The sequence below is a fragment of the Tinamus guttatus genome, unplaced genomic scaffold (genome assembly GCF_059628265.1).
Source record: "Tinamus guttatus ecotype Peru unplaced genomic scaffold, ASM5962826v1 Tinamus_guttatus_pri_ptg000006l, whole genome shotgun sequence".
Classification (NCBI taxonomy): domain Eukaryota; kingdom Metazoa; phylum Chordata; class Aves; order Tinamiformes; family Tinamidae; genus Tinamus; species Tinamus guttatus.
Window position 1 is genome coordinate 715985 of NW_028288540.1, and position 17964 is coordinate 733948.

A 17964-nucleotide genomic window follows, 5' to 3' on the forward strand; every position below is an offset into this window, starting at 1 on the left:
CAACAGAATTAGTACAAGTGGCTAAGAAGGATCAGATAGATTTTGTATAGAAAAGTATTTTTGTTGCACAGGCCGGTAGTTGTTTTGTAGGCTATTCTGATTCTTACAACTCAAATGGTTTTTCCACAGCTATTTTCTATAGCTTTTCATTAAAATATTGCAACGCTTTTCAGGACAATTCAGACCACTTTACGTTATACCTGACTCTGCAATCTGCCATATATTCATATGCAGAGCCTTAAATGAAGCTCTTTCCCCAAAGACTAAACTGTATCTGAACTAAGGCTATGATGGATAAAAATGGGAATCCCAACATAGCTTGGGAGGGATGTGAACGCCAGCTGCCTCTAGGGTTTGTGCAGTAAAGAAAGGCAGAAGGCCCAGTGCAGGGAGAGATCAACTCCTCCTGCAAAGCAGCCACTCCAATTCCCACTTTTCCCACTTGTAAATCCTCATCCTGAGCACTGGAGTAGCAGAACTGTGGGTTTTACTGTGGGTGTTCAAAATCACGGATTTGATAGAAATATTGCTACTCCTTTGGGAGTCTCTCTTCTGGAAGTAGTGGGTTTTTTTAGCCCTGGTTAACAGGGGCTTTTTCCCTCGCTAACAACCCTTGCTTGTTCCACAAGGTCCAACTGCTTTTCCTCGGAGCTGCTTTGACATTACATGCATCTGTTAACCAGGCCTGTTGTCCTCAGTTTGGATTTGAGTTTAAAAGTTGCATTTCTTTCAGACTTTTTTTTTTTTTTTTTTTTGTCTGCAATCCTGTGGTGATTTGTTTTGTTTTGTGTGTGGGGATTTCTTTTTTAAACTTTATTGTTTGATATGGTAAAGTCTGTGCGAAGAAACAAAGTGTTTTTTTTTTTTTTTTTTTTTTTTTTAAAAAGCTTTAAGGCTTGTATTTTAAAATTTCGGCGATATCATTAGCTATACCTTGAAGTATTTTTAAGAGGTCTGATTGTACAATACTTAAGCTTAAATGTATGCTTGCATTGGGTAAAATACATCTGAGATAAGGAGGAGATGTTAAATTGAACATGACATGGGAAAACTACGTGCAGAGATCTCTTTTTCACCAGACCAAAGCTGTCTGTTCTCATTCCTTCACTTTTAAAGGACTGACTTGAGCTTCACTTGTTATTCTGCTCCTGAAGTAGAAATCATCATGCAAGATCCTGTTGCTAATCTTGGTCCCAGTATTTCTTGTTGTTTTTGGATGACATTGGCATCTGAGATGAAGAAATCTGCAGTCTCTAGCACCATCCTGCCATTAAATCATTGTCTTCATGTTTGACTTAGTATCTGTCCATCTGATTGACACACTTGGCAATGCCTTTTTCGTATAAATTGCTGCACCAGCCTGGTTAATTAGGAGATGAAACCATTTCCTGCATGTTATATTTCGCTCATGACTTTTTTTCTTTCTGTCCTCAAGCAGAATAGAAGTTGTGATACATTTAATGGCTGTGCCAAGAATTAAAATGCATATGTAGTCTCTATGAATAGGCTTCTAGCACATCTTTGTGAAGCAGAAAAAAACCCTACATCTACAGGAACAAAATATTTTATGGAAAATCATACTATATTACAAACTTTCTAATTTTCAACTCCAGCAATCAAATATAACTTGTGTAATATTCTGTACATTAATTTTATCATGCCAGTGCAGGGAAATGAAATTAATTTTTTTTGTTTAATTTGAAGGAGAGGAATCCATTTTCATTTGGGACATTGTTTCATCTAAATAAATGTTCTCTGCTATAGAGAGAACCAGAATGTAAATGAGGGCAAAGGAGCAGCATTCCAATATACACATTTAGTTTATTGAAATTTTATGTAATCCGCTTCCATGTTCTCTTCATCAGCGACTGAATTAAAACAGGGAAATATTTAAAGAGGAGAAAAAGTAGAGCTTGTGCATAGCTAGGGGAATATAATTGAGAAATGTGAGGTTATCTGTATTTTTTCATTGCAATGACAGTTATTAGCAGTCATTAATTTATTTTTAAGGATCAAGATTACTGGAATCTGCTAATACTCAATATCCTGATATCTTAGTCAATCCTGAAATGTTGATCCATTCCCCAGAGTAGTTGCTATTTAGATGTTGGTTTTAACAAAAGATTCAATATCCCCTTCAACATTACAGCAAAGTATGTTGTGCTGGTAGGCGTTCAAAATTTATACTTAATGTCTATGTATTTAAAGCATCCTTAAACCCTTATTACTCATTGATCTTTATTTTCAGATGTATGTAGAAGAATTAATGTGTAGTGCTAGAAAAACTCGTATACAGGGACCTTAAAGCTTTGTCTTCTAAGTCTTATTGTTGATGAGAAACTAGACTTCTCAGTATTCATGTTTGCTGTTTTGTGTTTCAGGCAGCTATTGAATCTCTAGAACTTCAGGAAAAAAACAAAGAAGAATCCGATGAAGAGGAAGATGACGATGAAGAGTCTGGACGACTGCGTTTCAAAACTGAGCGGAAAGAAGGAACGATAATTAGGCTATCGGACGTGACAAGAGAAAGGAGAAACATTCCAGAAACTTTGGGTGAGGTTCTGTGGAAATGGACTGCTTTGAAGAGCTGTAATAAAAGGAACGAGAAGGCTCGCTCACCAAAACTTTCTGCTATTAAACATTTTTCTGTCAGTAGAAGTCTTTTGACTTAGACTGACCTGTACCAAAATTGCCCAATGTCATCCATAATCTGAACTAAAGTCTGGAGTTTCATCTCCTTGGATAATGTCTAAATATATAGTATTTTGAAAAGCAGGGTAGTATTCATTCATTCAAACCTTTCTTCTCTTCTGCAAATGCATTTGGTGGAGGTTAGAAAAGTACAGACTACCCTCTCTTCTGTGTTCAGCGTTTTGAACATGGAGTGATCTAGGCGTCTTATCCCAAACTTACAGCTTTAGCTGGTGTTTAAAAGGATAAACTTTAATCTTGTCTTAGTGGCAGAGCATGGGTATGGGTGTGTTTGATTTCTAGGGAGGCTGCTGCCTGTCGCTAGTGCATGGAAGAGGCTGTTAGTTCCAGCAGATTTGCAGCTTTCTTATTTGTCTTGTTTTAGTTTGTAAATAAAAATCATCTTGCCTGATGTTTTTGAGAGTTAATTTCAAGACTCCTCCTGCATCCTGGATACTCAAGTAGTATCTAATTCAGGATTACTTTTATTTCTTTGGAATGGACTAGCTGCACTGCAGATGACTGTGTTGCCCGTGTTATGTATTTATTGCTCATACTGGGTTTACAGGGGTGGTCACACTCAACGGTGCTACAAGCAGCCTGTGACAGGGACTATTATGAGAGCAATACAGAGGATAAAAAAAATGTATTGGTGAAGAAATTAAGATTTTGGTGAAGATTTTAAAGTTTGCTTTCAGAAAAACATACTATTCTCCTAGTTTTCCTAGTGAACTGAAATATCAAGTCAAATCATGGAGAAAAAGGTCAGATCTTTTAAAGAGGCTCAGGGTATGCAAGGTATGAATTGGTAAAGAAGACAGATTTTCAGATGCTCTTTGTTAATTGCCAGATACCACTTGGAGAGGGAGTTAATTTTAGTGATATTTATAGATTGGCCAGGCTATAGGAATATGAGGTTTTTATTCAGTAATGCTGTCAGATTGATGCCTGTCTTTGAGCAGGAGATGCTCTCAGATTGGAAATTTAAGTGTCTGTGTAGCCTGAACTTGGTGGCTGGGTGCTTCTGCCTGCTTTCCAGAGAATACTGCTGTTTGGACAGCAGAGAGTTTGGGAATTACGTTCCCAAATGGAGTCAGATAGAATTACATTCTGTCTTGGTTGCCAGAACTCGTTCTGATTGGAATTTTTCTCTTGCCTTAGAAGCCTTGTGTTGCTTTACTGCAGGTGTTACTTCTGAGGAATCTTCTCTGAGTTGCATATCCTAATAATTCTTTATAATTTAACTACAAGAAGTTTGGGGGTTTAATGTGCGTGAAGAACTGGGATGGCTCAAGGCTAGAATAGACGTGTTACAGCTGGGAGGACTTGGGGAGCAGCACTGAGGTTGAGCTGGTCTTTCACAATAATATTTATGTCAAGTAACTCCCATCATGCTGCGAGGGAGTATCTTGGTGCTTGATTTTGGGTTGGGAGCTTGCTCATCCATTATCTGTATTTAGCAAATAGCTTTTCTCACAATTTCGAGCAAAGTGTGTATTCAAGGCCTTTTATAACATTGTTTTCAATAATTAGGAATTGATTCTGATTTGAATGAGACTGGAGAAACCCTCTGGAGGCTTCAGGCGCTCAGTGGTCTATGTGGGATAGGGAATTTTCAGCTGAGAATGTGAAAACCCATTCAGAAAGTGTTTTCAACCGTAAGACCTTATTGGTACTCAGCATTTTCAGACCAAAGCTTATTTATACAAAAAAAGAAAGTGGTTTTACAGGATAGTATCCTTTAAAAATAAGAGCACGCTGGAATAAATAAATCCATGCACATAATTTTAAGGTAAATGGCATTTGCATGTGTTTATGTGTATCTAGATTTGCAATACTATTTTATGTAAAACAAGATCATCCAGTGAAGAGAATTTGTGTGGAGCTTGGCTGTTAATACAGTAGTGATTAGAATTAGGCTGAATTTTATGGGTGACTTGTGATGTAGCTCTAAGATATTAAATAAAAGAAGATGCAAATGTGGGTGAATTTATAGACTAACTTTTTAAAACCCATTTTTGGCAAAAATGGAAACATGCTTTTGTGAAATGGTTTCTGTTGCTGTTGTTTCTCTGTGTTAATTTGATATAAAGAGATCAGATAACTGGTCTCCTGGTGGAAAGCAAAGCAGCAGCAAAAACAAAAACTGTCAAACAAGAGCCACCCACCTGTAAGTGCTCATTTCTGAGATCAGAGCAAATTTTTAAACTGAATAGACTGGTTGTTTAAAGAAATGAAAGTTCATTGCAGAGCTACATCTCCTTACTTTAAAACCTGAACATAGTTGCAAAAACACTTAAGGAGGAATTAACATTTCAGTCGAAGTTACAAACGTAATTTCTATCCTGTCACATTTTGGTGACCTTTTGTGACAGCTTGTCTCTATTGGAGGAGTGCAGTCTTTCTTGCTGATTAAAGATGTCATTTGAAACCATTTTATTACCAGGGATAGTGAAATTAATCTTGACACTTAGACACACTAGAAAAATAATTGCTGATTCACTGCATTAAGTGTGGGTGGGAGAGCAGCAGTGCGGGTTTGGATAAATGGATGCTGCTAAAAATGCGGAGGATTCTCATGGCTGTAGCAGAGACCTTTCCTAAACATTTGCTTCTCCAAGATGATATAACCAGTGGATTTGAAGTTTAAAGGAGTGAGGTATTGTAGGAAGACTGGCTAGTTGATTTCTGGAGATGGGAAGTTTTCCATCTTTGTGAAATATGTCATCAAACTCTTCACCGAGTTAAATTTGCACGTCTGTTTACCCATTAAGGAGCAATAATAAGGAGCAACGGCTTAACACCTATTAAACCCCAAAAATGGGCTGTTCTTGATGTAGTTATGAGGAGAGTATTTTCTTTTGGATGATAAAGAAAAATACAGAAAGCTCCTTGCAAAGTGGTGGGAATGATTATTATATGCAGTAATACTTTTTGTTATATTCTACTTAGATGATTTATGTTCACTGTCATAACCAGCAGCTGAGACTTCAGGCAAAACTGGAAAATTAAAATGCATGTTCCTCTGTTGCCCTGTTGCACTGCGTGCAGAAGTGCATAGTATAATTGGGTTACGAGTCTGGATGATGAAGAAGAAAAAAAAACGAAACATTTGCTGTCACATTCAATTTGGGTGGCATACCTATATGTGCATATACGTAATTCTAGGTGTATGCATATATATTATATATATTTTGTTATATGGTAATTCCGGAGTGTGGTTTAAGTTGCAAATCTGTGCATTTTCCAGAATAGGAACTGAGGTGCCCGTGTCCTGGGGCAGCCTCCTGACACAGAGCTGGGCTCGTGGCTGGGTCAGCACCAAACCCCAACCCACCCCATCCAGGCTGGCCCAGGCAGCTCCTGGCATGGGATGCCCAAACTCAGAAGAAGTGGTGACATTTTCCATGTCAATCCCATGAGTAACTCTTAATTTTTCTATATAGTGAGGAAGCAGTGTTAAGTGTTTGGGCCGTTTATGGTGAATGAGTTTGTTCTACTGCATGAGTGTTCATCTTTGCACTCTGTCTCCAAGGGTCTGAACCCACAGTTCTCTGTTTAAGCGTAATTCTTTATTAAGAATTATATTATTAATTCTTAATAATGGGTGGATTTTATTGCTTTCGGTGGCAAGTCATGGGGAAGTAGGCTTGATGAGTTAATGTAGTATTGCATTCCTTTTTTCCTTAAGGGAAAAAAGGGTTTTAATGTACCTCTGTGGTTGTATATACCCTGTATGTGTCTGCATGTATCTGTCTGCAGTGATACTTGCTGTAATGAATACAGCTTGGCTTTGAGATAGTTTTTGAAAATTGAGTTGTATAGAGTTTTATTTTTTGGACAGAAAATCTGGATGTGTGTATTGTACCTAAAAGACTCAGCCTTGGAAGGCTTGAGAACCGCTGTAGAGAGCAGGAAAATAATTTATTACCTTTTATTTAAAGGAAGTGAAATGTATCTGATGTCAAAAATCATTAGAATGGACTTGGACCTGGATGCTGTCATCCTTTCCCCAAGCCCTAGCAGCTTAGCTGTCCGAAACTGTCTTGTTTGGCACAACCCCTTCTTTACTTTGCAGTCACTTGTACTTGATGTCCTTTATATGCACTAAGGACACTGAGACTTGGACATCGTTGTGCCTTGTAGGAAGACAAGCTCTAGTCCCAGGTTTGCTGAGAATTGCCTTCTTCCACACGACTTGCAGTCCGTTTAGTAGGAGGTAGCATCTTGCCTGATGGAATGAGCTCATTGCTAACTCCTTGTTATCATGACGGAACTCTGCTTTCCACCGTGTTCAGGATTATAGTGTGAAAGATGGCAGAAAAAATAGCCTGGAAGGCCTGGAAGGAAAAATAGTCTGGAAGAAAAGAAGGCTTTCGAAATAGCCTCGTGCCCAGAATTGGGTTTGGAAAGGATGTGGAAACCCTCAGGCCCTCTAATCGCAACACAGCCGCTAAGCCGGCTCCAGAGGGAGTGGGAGGGAGCGTGGGGTCTTTCCCACAGAGCCGTGACCGCCCACGATGGCCCCGCACACCCACACACCCGTGGAGAAACACGGCTTGCCCAAGGTGAGGACATGCCTGAAGTCAGAGCTCTGGTTTCCCATTAAACCAGCTTTTCTTAATCCTGGGAGCTAAGGATGAGTAGAGGTGGTTGATTAAGTGACATCTCATGCTGTTGACTGCGTTGCATGCGGGAGCATTTGTCCTCGTTTTCCTCAGAAAGCCCCAGTGTGCACACGTGGCAGCGCACTAAGGCTCCGGGCAGGGCGATCCTTCTGGACCGCGCGAGCGCTTTCCTTGTGCAGCCTCATGGTCCTGGGCTCTGCCGAGCTCCCCAGGCAGGTGCTCACGCAAAGGCAGGGTTTCCTAGGAATATCTGGCTCATGGGACTGTAAAGTCAAGTTTGACAACGCTTAATTCCCATGTCGGAGATGGGGGAGAAAAGGAAAAGGCAGTAGGGAAACTATCGCTACTGTTCAGAAGTAGAGAAACGTGGTAGATCCTGGGGGTTTAGGCAGTCCTGGGTAGTTGGCAGGTTCAAAAATAATTTGTAATTACTATTATTATTAAAAAGCCTCTGATTTCCGTAGGCTTTGGTAGGATCTGGTAATTGGCATACACACATGTGTTGTCTTTGCAGTTCATGGTGCAGGTAGAACCTACTGCCAGTAGGAATAGCTGCTGGCATGGAAATGTGCTCTTCTCACCCTTGCAGGTGCTTCAGGGAACTCTCAACCTCAAAACCTAATTGAGCTCCCTTGCAAAGATGTTTAAAATGGTATTTTCAGTAGCTTCAGCTGTTACACTCTTAGTTTCCTGATTGCTTTGGATGGATGTTTTTGGTGAGGGTGTATAGCTAGGCTGGGACACTGCGTTAATGTCTCCAGCTGTCTGAAGAAGGTGGCGACATACAAAGTGTTTTTATTCTGCCCTTCAGATACAGCCATTACTTGTATTAACAGTAAAACCATTCTGTCCTAAAAAGTGGTCTGTGCAAGCAGGATCCTTTAGCACTAAGAACAGTATTTTTCCTATGAACACATGGAATTCTTGTGCCAAATACCACTTTTATGCATTCAAAGTATGCATATGTGTGTTTTCGGGACAAATTTTGCACAGCTAAATGCAAAGACTCCTCAGAACCTTTCCTGGCGATTTCACTGGCGCTTTCCGTGCGCCACACGGCCTTTCTGTGCCTAAGTGAGATGTTATTTAAGATGTTACAAATGTGAAAGGAGCCACAGTCTCACCCGCAGCAAACAGCAGGCAACTTTCAGCAGCAGAATAACCTTTTCCGTGGGTGTTTGTTTCCCTCGGCTGCCACGTTCTGCCCGTGTCTCCAAGGCACAGGGCGGCTGTTTTTCCCTCTCGTAGGTGTCGACTGAAATGTTAACATGCCACCTAAAGGAGATCAAAGCGCCTGCACGTTTGTGCTATTCGCAGTGATGCTTCTGTAGTTCTAGCCATGTCTTTCACGGCCTTTTTTCTGTGTCTCTTGAGCACGAAGCTTAGATATTTCCCCCTTTTCTCTCTCCGCAGAGCTCTCCGCGGAGGCCAAAGCGGCGCTCCTTGAGTTTGAAGAGAGGGAGAGGCAGCTCAAGCAGGGCCGCTACGGCTCGAGGAGAGGAGGGCGCCGCGGAGGCTCCGTCATGTGCCACGGCCTGGGCGACCAGCGGCGAGACAACAGCGACCGGGGCCGCATGAAGGAGCACCGGCCCGCGCTGCTGCCCAGCCAGCCGGCCCCAATGGTACCTTGGCAGCCTAAGTACTCCTCCTCCCGGGAAAAGGGGGGAAAACGTGTTCCGAGATGCGGATCGTAATGAATTCCCTTTCCCCTTGAATCAAAATCAGTCTGAGTTGTTCAAAAATTCTCAGTTGTGAAGATTAGAAGAAATTTCAGTATAAACTTGCACTTTCGGGGCAAGGTGGACTTTGCGTAATGTGGTGATTAGTCTTGTTTCTGGCCTCAACTTGAGGAATCTCAAAGTCCACAAATGAAAAGTGAATTTGGATTCATCCAGGTATAATCAGGTGTATCACTGCTTTGCAGCAGCAAAAATGGAGCAATAGATTGATTCTTCTATTGAAGTTCTCTGTGTGTGATATGTAGGCATGTTTGTCCCCACTACTAACAGTAATTTAGCTGAAAGAAATGTGGTTCTGTAGATTTTTTTTTTTTGGTTATCCAACTAAATTTTTTGTTGTTACTTCAAAAAAATCTGTTTATATTTCTACCATACTAATCTGAAGGCAAATACAAACAGAGGAAAGTAGCCACAACTAGATGAATCACTTTCTGCTCTCTTAGGACTACAGATGAAATGCATCTCTGCTCTTTCTCCCCTGCCAAGTGTCTGGTTTGTGTCACAAACCAAAAGATACCTTTTGTTTTTTCCTCCTCTGTAAAATACACCCAGTAGATGTTTGGTCAAGAGGCAGCCCACTTGTAGCCCACTTTGTTTATTTATTTATTTATTTATCTTTCTTGAAGTATACTGGAAGCTGGGATATGTATACATCTTTGCAGGGCAGGGTTATTGGTATTAAACAAAGGGGCTTTATTTCAGCAGTGGTAGCTCTAGGTGCTGGTCACTAGCAGGAGTCAATGGGCTGCTCCCTTGTTGACAGCTGTGCAGTAGAGTATTTCCTGCTTTTAAAACAGTGAAGGTGGAATCACATTTTTTTCCTTGCATCCCTGCAATCTTCGGTGCTTGGTTTAAGATGTTGTAACAATTTCTGTGCTTCTCACAGTATCCTCATGTTCACACTTGGTAACTGCTTAGCTTTTGTATGCATGACTGCTGAAAACAAACAGATACATCCTGAGTTGCTGAAGGGTGGCCTGCTTGGGACTTGGATTGCACTACTGCTTGAAAGGAGCAGGATGAGGGCTCAAGACCAGTTTTTAGTGTCTGAGTTCTTGAGAGAACAATTTTAGTGCCAGTGAGGTCAGTGATTTCTGTCAAGCTTTGGCTAGTTATGTTTGCAAAAATTAATAGCAGAATTTTTGCGCTAAGAAAAATAGCTTGAAAAATATCTTTAAAGCAGCTTAATGCCTTTTTTTTTTTTCCCCTTCAAGCAGCACGACTAGGTGGGCTGCACTGATCGTTCTCACAAATCTAGATTAATCTGTGTTCTGATTTTCTTTGTGCTCCATTGGCACTGTCATGTCAGGCCCTTGCATGTGTGAGGGAAGAGCTAGCGGGCTCGTGCTGGGGTTGAGGGCTGAGCTTCCTCGCGTTCAGCACAGAGGCCACCTTGCCCTCGGTGGCAGCCTGCAGTGACACAGCGAGAGCCCAGCATGGGGCTAAGGGGACCAGTGTGAAACTGTGGGGCTGCACGGTGCCTCTGGGGACGTTCAGCCTGAGCATCCTGGTTGCTGCTGCTGGCTGGTAGCAGCCTCTGTCTCTTCCCTGCACTTTGCCCTCACACTAATGTCTTTAGTTGTTCCTTTGCTTCTTGTGCTGATCGCTCTTAACAATTTCAGTGGATTTAGTGATAGAAGAAAGATGTTTTTCTGTTAAAACCTGGTCCTAATAGTTTTTCAAAGGTGGCTGGGTTTTGTGCCGCTTTATTTGTCAGTATATTTGAACTGTAAAGCATATTGACTTTATTCTTTTGTCTGACTTTAGACTCATTCACAGAGGTTAATTCCACCACACCAGCAACCTGTTAGGAGTCTGTTCCAGCAGCAGCAACCGCAGCAGCAGCAACAGCAGCAGCAGCAACAACAGCAACAGCAGCAGCAGCAACAGCAACAGTTACAATCTCTGCTTCCTTTACAGCATCAGCATCATTCTTCCCCTCCTCCAGGGCTACACATGCCCCCTCAGATAGAAACCCCTAGAATAATGATGACTCCACCGCCCGTGACACCTCAGCAACCGAAGAACATACACATAAACCCACATTTCAAGGGGACGGTAGTGACGCCCGTGCAAGGTGAGCTTTCTGAACGCCTTCCCAGTCACTGGAGTGTGACTCATCTCTCTCTGCACCAAGGATGCAGCAGTTTTTGTTTACCACTTAATGGGCTTGTGATGCAGGCTGCTATTCTCTTCCTTAAAGCATATATTTTGCCCCGAATGAGACATAATGTAGTTGGATTGTGGCCAGCTGAAACAGCAAGGCCCTTTTCATTTTAATATCTTTGTTATTCTATTATAAAACCTGCAAAAAGCAGTAGAAGAGGAAATTGAAAAGTGTATGCTAAAAAAAAAATAGCAGATGTCACTTTTCAGCATTAGGTAAGCACTGCAGTTTTATAATTTCCCACATCATTTTAGGCTCATCCAAGCATTCACAGAATGACCACCCTCCTGTAGCAGTGTGAATGCACCGAGGCATTCTGAACTGCAGTTGCTGCGTGTGAGATACGAGCTGCCACCCTCATTTGACAAGACACATGCCTTCAATTCTCCTTTCAGACCGCAGCTGCGATCTGTTTGATAACAGAACCTGGGAAGTACACACTTCTGTAACTTCTTTAATGGAAACACCCTTTGGGCTACACTGGGACAGCTGTCAGAGGAGCTGTTAACATTACTACTTATTTGGGAAGTGTATAATCCCTGAGAGGATAAAGAAAAGAAAGATGCCTGTATAGCTTTGATCTGTGATTCTGGCTGGGACTAGACAGAAAGTGTGTATGTATCTATATGTGTTTGTGTGTAGAAATATATAGATTGATATTTACATGCGAGTGTTACATACTTTTCCCCACAAATCGGCAGAACTCCAAGCCACTTGCTTTATTTATTTGCCCAACGAAAGATGGGAATTTGGCACAGTCATCTGTTGCCAGTTGAGGCAAATCTGTTAGGCTTCTCACAGATGGCTTCACAGTAGCTGTTTCCTAGAGATTATTTCACTTTTTCCTGTCTAACATAATCAGTGCTTCCCACCAAATTATGCATCAGGACAGATTATCTGGAAGCAGTCCAGAACTGCCTTTAGTCTTGGATATGAGCCCTCTGTGTATTTTTCTAACATTTTCAAAGCGGTAGTTCTGGGTATTGGTTTTGTGAAGAAAAACAAAAATTGATTTTAGGCTTCTTTAGATTAGGTTTAGATCTCCTCCTGTTGATGTAGTTAACAAACCTCCTGCACTTAGGTGACCAAGCTTCCTCCTAATGCCAGTAATGGCTCCTGGGGGCTCATGCTTTTCCCTTATTTCAAAAGTATACTGGTATATCCTTGCCATGATATTTTATATCATCATTTTTTCTTCATCTCATCATCAAGTAGTTGCATGTTTGCCTCAGTCTTGCCACACTGAGCATGCCTCTCCAATGTAATGTTTCTATTTTCTTGATTTGCTGATTTTTCCTTTTAAGGTTGTTATTTACCTCTGCATTGTAGGATGTCTTCAGTAAGGATTTGTGATCTGTTTTTCAAAACTTCTGCCTACTGCCATTGATTCTGTGAATGGCCATATGCAGAATGGATGAGGTTGGAAGGGACCCCTCTAGATCATGTAGCCCAGTCCTGCTGCTCACCTAGAGCAGGCTGCTTTTACTAGTGGATTTGCATTATAGCCTTACATGCAATCTTTTAAACACTATAAAACTTGGGGATAGTTTTGTTATTTAGGAACGTATATGGGAAGCTGAGTCTTGCAGTGGCAGTGAGTAGGAGCCTTCTCAGTCCCTTGGTCTCTAGCAAGAGAGATTCCTTACTTGAAAGTACCTGCACCCCTAAGGAAAACAAGAGCAGGGCTTCAGCAGTGAGAAGCACAATTTTAAAATGTTCAGTGATATTTGCATAGTAAAATGCATCATTAGACCAATTCTGCATATTCAGCAGCAGTCACTGTAGGTAAGTGGGAAGCAGAAATGTCAGTGTAAGGAAAACTGCTCTAAACTCCTTGAGGAGGAAGAGAAAAAAAAATCCTAAACCTCCCAAACAGAACAAAAAAACCTGCATTACTACATCAGAAGGAACTCCTGCCTAGATTAATGCCTCTGCCTGAGGCAGAACGTGGCAACTGGCAACTGTTTGACTTGCAGCATCATTTATTTTTGGGTTAAAGGAGGTATGAAGGAGGTGGGAACGGACCTCTTCTTGATCATGTCCTGCTCCATGGATGAGCCCGTTTCCAGGCATATAAGGTGAACATGGTCAGATACATTGGGAATCTGTTGTCTGAAGTGAGGTGCCTGGAAGCTAAAATAGCATGTCTGAAAGAGCATAGTGGTCACACTTAGGCTCTGTTAATTTCAATGAAGTGCTGTCATGTTTTCATGGAGGCTGTCTCATGCTGCTTTTTTGTTTGGTTATTTTTCTCCTATATAATTTTATGGCAAAATTGAGCCCACATGTATTGTCTCCATCAAGGATATTTGTTCTGACTCCAAATCCTGGAATCTTACTTTCTTAATATTTTTCGGTTTAAGTTCCCTTTTTATTGAATGTAATTATCAATGTCTCCTAAGGTAATGTTGGGCTTCCTGTAAATTGCCATGAAATCAGCATTTGGATAAAGTAGGATGTTTAGGACTGCTGGGAGCCAGTTGTTTTAACCTGAAAGTGAGTTTGAGGCTCTGCTGAACAATTCTATTACTGGCTTATTCTTTCGTCTTAAAGGCAAATTTCATCTCATGGCCACATTCTCTGTCCAGCCTTCAATCTTGGTTCAATAATTATTTTTTTCTTCAGATTTCCACTCAATTTTTTTACATTCTTTGAGACATCACATATGAGTAAGAGGGACTCAATCCATCCAAGACTCTAAAGTGGCTGTGTGAGCCTCTGTTGGTAATTTCTTCAGATACTAGTTGTGAGCTGTTAGCCTTGTACAGGATTGGAATCCCATGTCTTTTAAGTGCAGGTCCATCATACAGTTTTCTTTTGTGTTCCTTTCTGTAAATTAGTTTTGTGTTATAAATGATAACTTGGGACGTAACACGTCTGAATTGGAGCATGATGAACTGACATGCAGTAGGACTCTAGATAGATATACTAATTCAACCACTGATTTTAGGTATTGGGATTTTTTTGCCCTTATTTTCTCTACCCTACATAGTACAGATAAGTATTTCAAGAACATTTTATATGCTGCCAGAATCACTAATGAGCAGTTTCTGGCAGCTCAGTTGATTAGCGTGTCATTTACCTTTAAAAAAAAAAAATATTGAGCATCTTGGGAAAAATTACATTATACTTTTACTAAATGATCAGCATGGGAATTGCTGCTTCATTTCTTCAGGTGTAGCCATAGTGTTTGCAGCCCAAAGCAATGTGATCCTCCTAAATAGTGCTCAACAAATAGTGCCCGTGTGTTGTTTTTGCAACGCACCTTTCAGAGCTGGGCAAGATGTGACATCAGGAAAGCGAGTGGTTATTGCTGCCTCAGCAAGAGAGCCCCAGGGTTTGAAGGGAGGTTGAGTTGGAACCATCATTTTTCATGAGTATTAAACTCATTTGTCTAAATATATATAATTATATATATAAAAGATACATGCACAAATATAGGGCACTGCCAGAGGCAGGGTTCCAAAATAGACACACGTGGGTTCTGTTCAGCTGCTGTTTCCCTGTTCTTCCCCTCCATGCGATTTTTCTCAGTGCTTCTCTGACCTGTAATACCTGAACTATTTTAGTCCTAGCTCTTCCAGGAGCTCTTTCAGGAGCACATGTCTATTTTTCCAACTTGTCATGGCTGTATGATATAGATAGATGTTTCCTAGAGACTAAGATGAGGCCGTTCAAGTAGCTTTTTCATGCGGGTGGATGGAGAGTTTACGTGCACCCTTGCAGGGCACAGGGCTGCTGAGCTTGGTGTCAATGCGGACACTAGCAAACCACAAGCACTAACAAAAGTGAATAGAAGCAGGGACATAAACTTCAAAAATAACCAGAATTACATTAGTTCTTGTGCCTCATCTTACCAAACTGTTGGGAAGTGCAGCTAATGCTGGGGATTCGTCAAGTGTGCTGCTTAGCGCCTTGGCTGCTGTGAAAGGTAATGCAGCAGCTCTTGTCTAAGAAGTTAATGTTGGACTCTGTGCAGGAAACAGTTTTCCTGTTGCTTTCAAAAACACTCAAAATAAATTGGAGAAAAATACCCTAACTAAATATTTTTGTGAGAAAATGAAGAAACACATTTGGTCCTGTTTAATTGAAATGCTTTGCTTCTTTTCTGGGCCTTTCATTTATGTTTTAACACAAAAACATTTTTAATAGTTGAGACAAAGAGAGGGAGTAGGGAGGGGGAAGTGTCCTGAAAATTGGGAGATGTGTCTTTACACTTTGTTATGTTGAGGCTTCAGAAAGTGCTTCTGTCCCCAGGGTGATCCACCATTTGGGAGGGTAAGGGGGGCTCTTTGGTAACGAACCTCTTGGTGTACAGTTATCCAAAAATCAGCCATTCTAGTCCACTCAGTATCTCAATTTTGGACAAGCTGTTTTCATGAAGAGGACTTGCTGTTTTTTCTCTCTGTGAAATGGCAGCTCAATGACGGTGCCTGTGCCTGGGGTGGAAAGTTAGTGGAGAGCCTGGGGGGGGAGGTACCTAGGAGAACTTGAGGGTTAGGGGTGAGAGGGCTCATTAATCCTGCACCTTTTTGGTGAACGTGAGATCATCGTTTGAATCTCTGCCAGCTTTGCCTCAGAGAAATCCTTGGCTGAGGTGTATTGTAATTAGTCTCCATGAACCAAGAGGCCCTCAGTTTCTGGAGGATGCAGAATTAAATAGCGGAGATGGGCGAGGAGAACCCAGACTGCCCTGTTGCTGGCTGGAGGTGCTGGGGAGATGCCTGCTTAACGTGCAGGCAGTGCCACGTAGGGGCTAAGTGGAGCTGATTTTAATCACGGCTTCATAAGCAACTGCCTTGGAAATAACAGCAATGACCATTAGGTGAAACAAATGGTGTTAAAAGGTGCTTCTTGTTTCAGTGCCCTTGCTGCCAGTTCCAGCCCAGCCAAGACCTGCCGTGGGACCCCAGAGATTTCCCGTGAGTAGCAGCTGTTTCTTCTTCTCGGAGATGGATAAGCATACATTTGCAAAGAAATATTAATATAGCAAATAAAAGCTCTTCTAGTGAAATATAATTTTAAGGATTTGTAAATATTGACAATACACTCTGCAGTTTGAAAATGTTTGTTAAAAGCTTAAGGTCAATGGATTTTTGAGGGGAGAATTAATTCTGTTTAACTGTAAAATTGTTGAACCAATCTCTCCAGGGGGAGAAGCAGGAATGCATCTTGTCCTAACATGGGCTTCACTTTATTACTGGAATCTTTCTGTATAAATAGAATCCTTATTTTATTTGATATAATAAAAGGCTATATGAAAAAATCCTTCAGCTTAAAAAAGCAGTATGTATCTTTTCTTGTAGAAATCAGCAAAATTTCATATTGTTGTTACTTTGGGTGTGCAAATGCCTTCATGTTTTTAATATCAGAAACGGGAATGGCACTGTATGACCCTGCTTTCTTGTGTGTCTCTAACTTCCCAAACACACAGCACAGGGCTGTTTCACGAGGCTGCTTTCCCTTGATTTATTAGTTCCATCAGTGGGTAGAGTGCACACTTTGAGACCTTCTCAATATTTCACAAATGTGTTGTCTTAAAATTTTACTTTATGTGGTTTTCAGAGTGTGAAAATAGGTAAAAGAAAAATTATTTTGTGCACTGTTACCTTTTTCAAATAAAAACCCATATATTATTTTCCCCAAAGGTACAAAACACACAGAAGTTCCCTTCCGTTAATGTTTGCAGTGTGGAAGAGGGAAAGTAGATGTTTATGAACATCTGTGTGGAATCACACAATAAATTACTCGTACAGAGATCAGATGTATTGGAAAGAAGCAGATTTGGGGAACCTGCTGTGACTTTTGATTGCCATGTGCATATCTGATGCTTTTCACAAGACATCTAACTAAGGAGTTGTCATGTCCATAATTCGTACAGTAGCTGAGTGTTTAAATTACCACCATATTTCTTCTATGAGCTATAAAAATGTTAAAGAAGAAAACTGCAGTTTCATTAAATAAGTTATCCTCTTTAATCTACATCTCAAGCAGACCTATTTTTTTACTCAATTCTGCTGTAGTTTTTAGAGGAAATAATTTTCTTCACCAGCCTTTAATATTAAGTAGAGAAGTAATTCTTTTTTTATTATTTTTAATGACAACATACATCTTTCATCTGTTTAACATTGAATTCCTTTGCCAGAAAGCATGGTTTGGGATTGAAAATAAATTGGAGGACAAGGAATTATCTGTAAATCCATTGTAATTGACATCTTTGAAGTGTGTTTACATCGGTGTAGAAAAATTAGAAATTAATTTCTTTAAATAGACTGTGAAATTGGATTTTAATTCTGTTCACTTTTGTTTCTGCAACTGTTGAGAAGTACCTCAAACATAGCTAAGAATTAAATCTTGCATGCAGCAGTTTTTTATATGGAATAAAACAGATTCAGTGTTTTTGCTGCCTATATATGTAACCAAAGAGCTGGCAAGGAGTCGGTGCTTTTTTCCTATAGGGAAGGAAGGATGTCTTAAAATAAGTGTATCTAGTACTGGGATTTGATTGACCTAAGGGTTATTTTTTCTCCCCTGTTCAGCTAGTAACCTGCTCTATGACCCTGAGAATGTTACTTAGTCTTTCTGTGACTCAATGATTTGTAAAATGAGTATAATATGGACTTCCCTGACAAAGTACTTGATCAATTTTCTGTAGGTTATCAGTCATATTGGGCTTAGGAATTAAGTGTCACTGGGTGCATATCTCATGTTTGTTTTATTAGATGTCGTATATTTAGCT

At 40.6% G+C, this 17964-nt stretch overlaps 1 protein-coding gene across 1 annotated transcript in view; it reads left to right on the forward strand.

Moving 5' to 3' along the window:
• The window catches only part of RBM33 (RNA binding motif protein 33), an 83998-nt gene that overhangs the window by 20895 nt on the left and 45139 nt on the right, over positions 1-17964 (forward strand). The window contains 4 exon segments of the mRNA XM_088521093.1: positions 2382-2553; positions 8733-8941; positions 10826-11135; positions 16089-16147. Coding sequence (XP_088377219.1) covers positions 2382-2553; positions 8733-8941; positions 10826-11135; positions 16089-16147 — 750 coding nt within the window.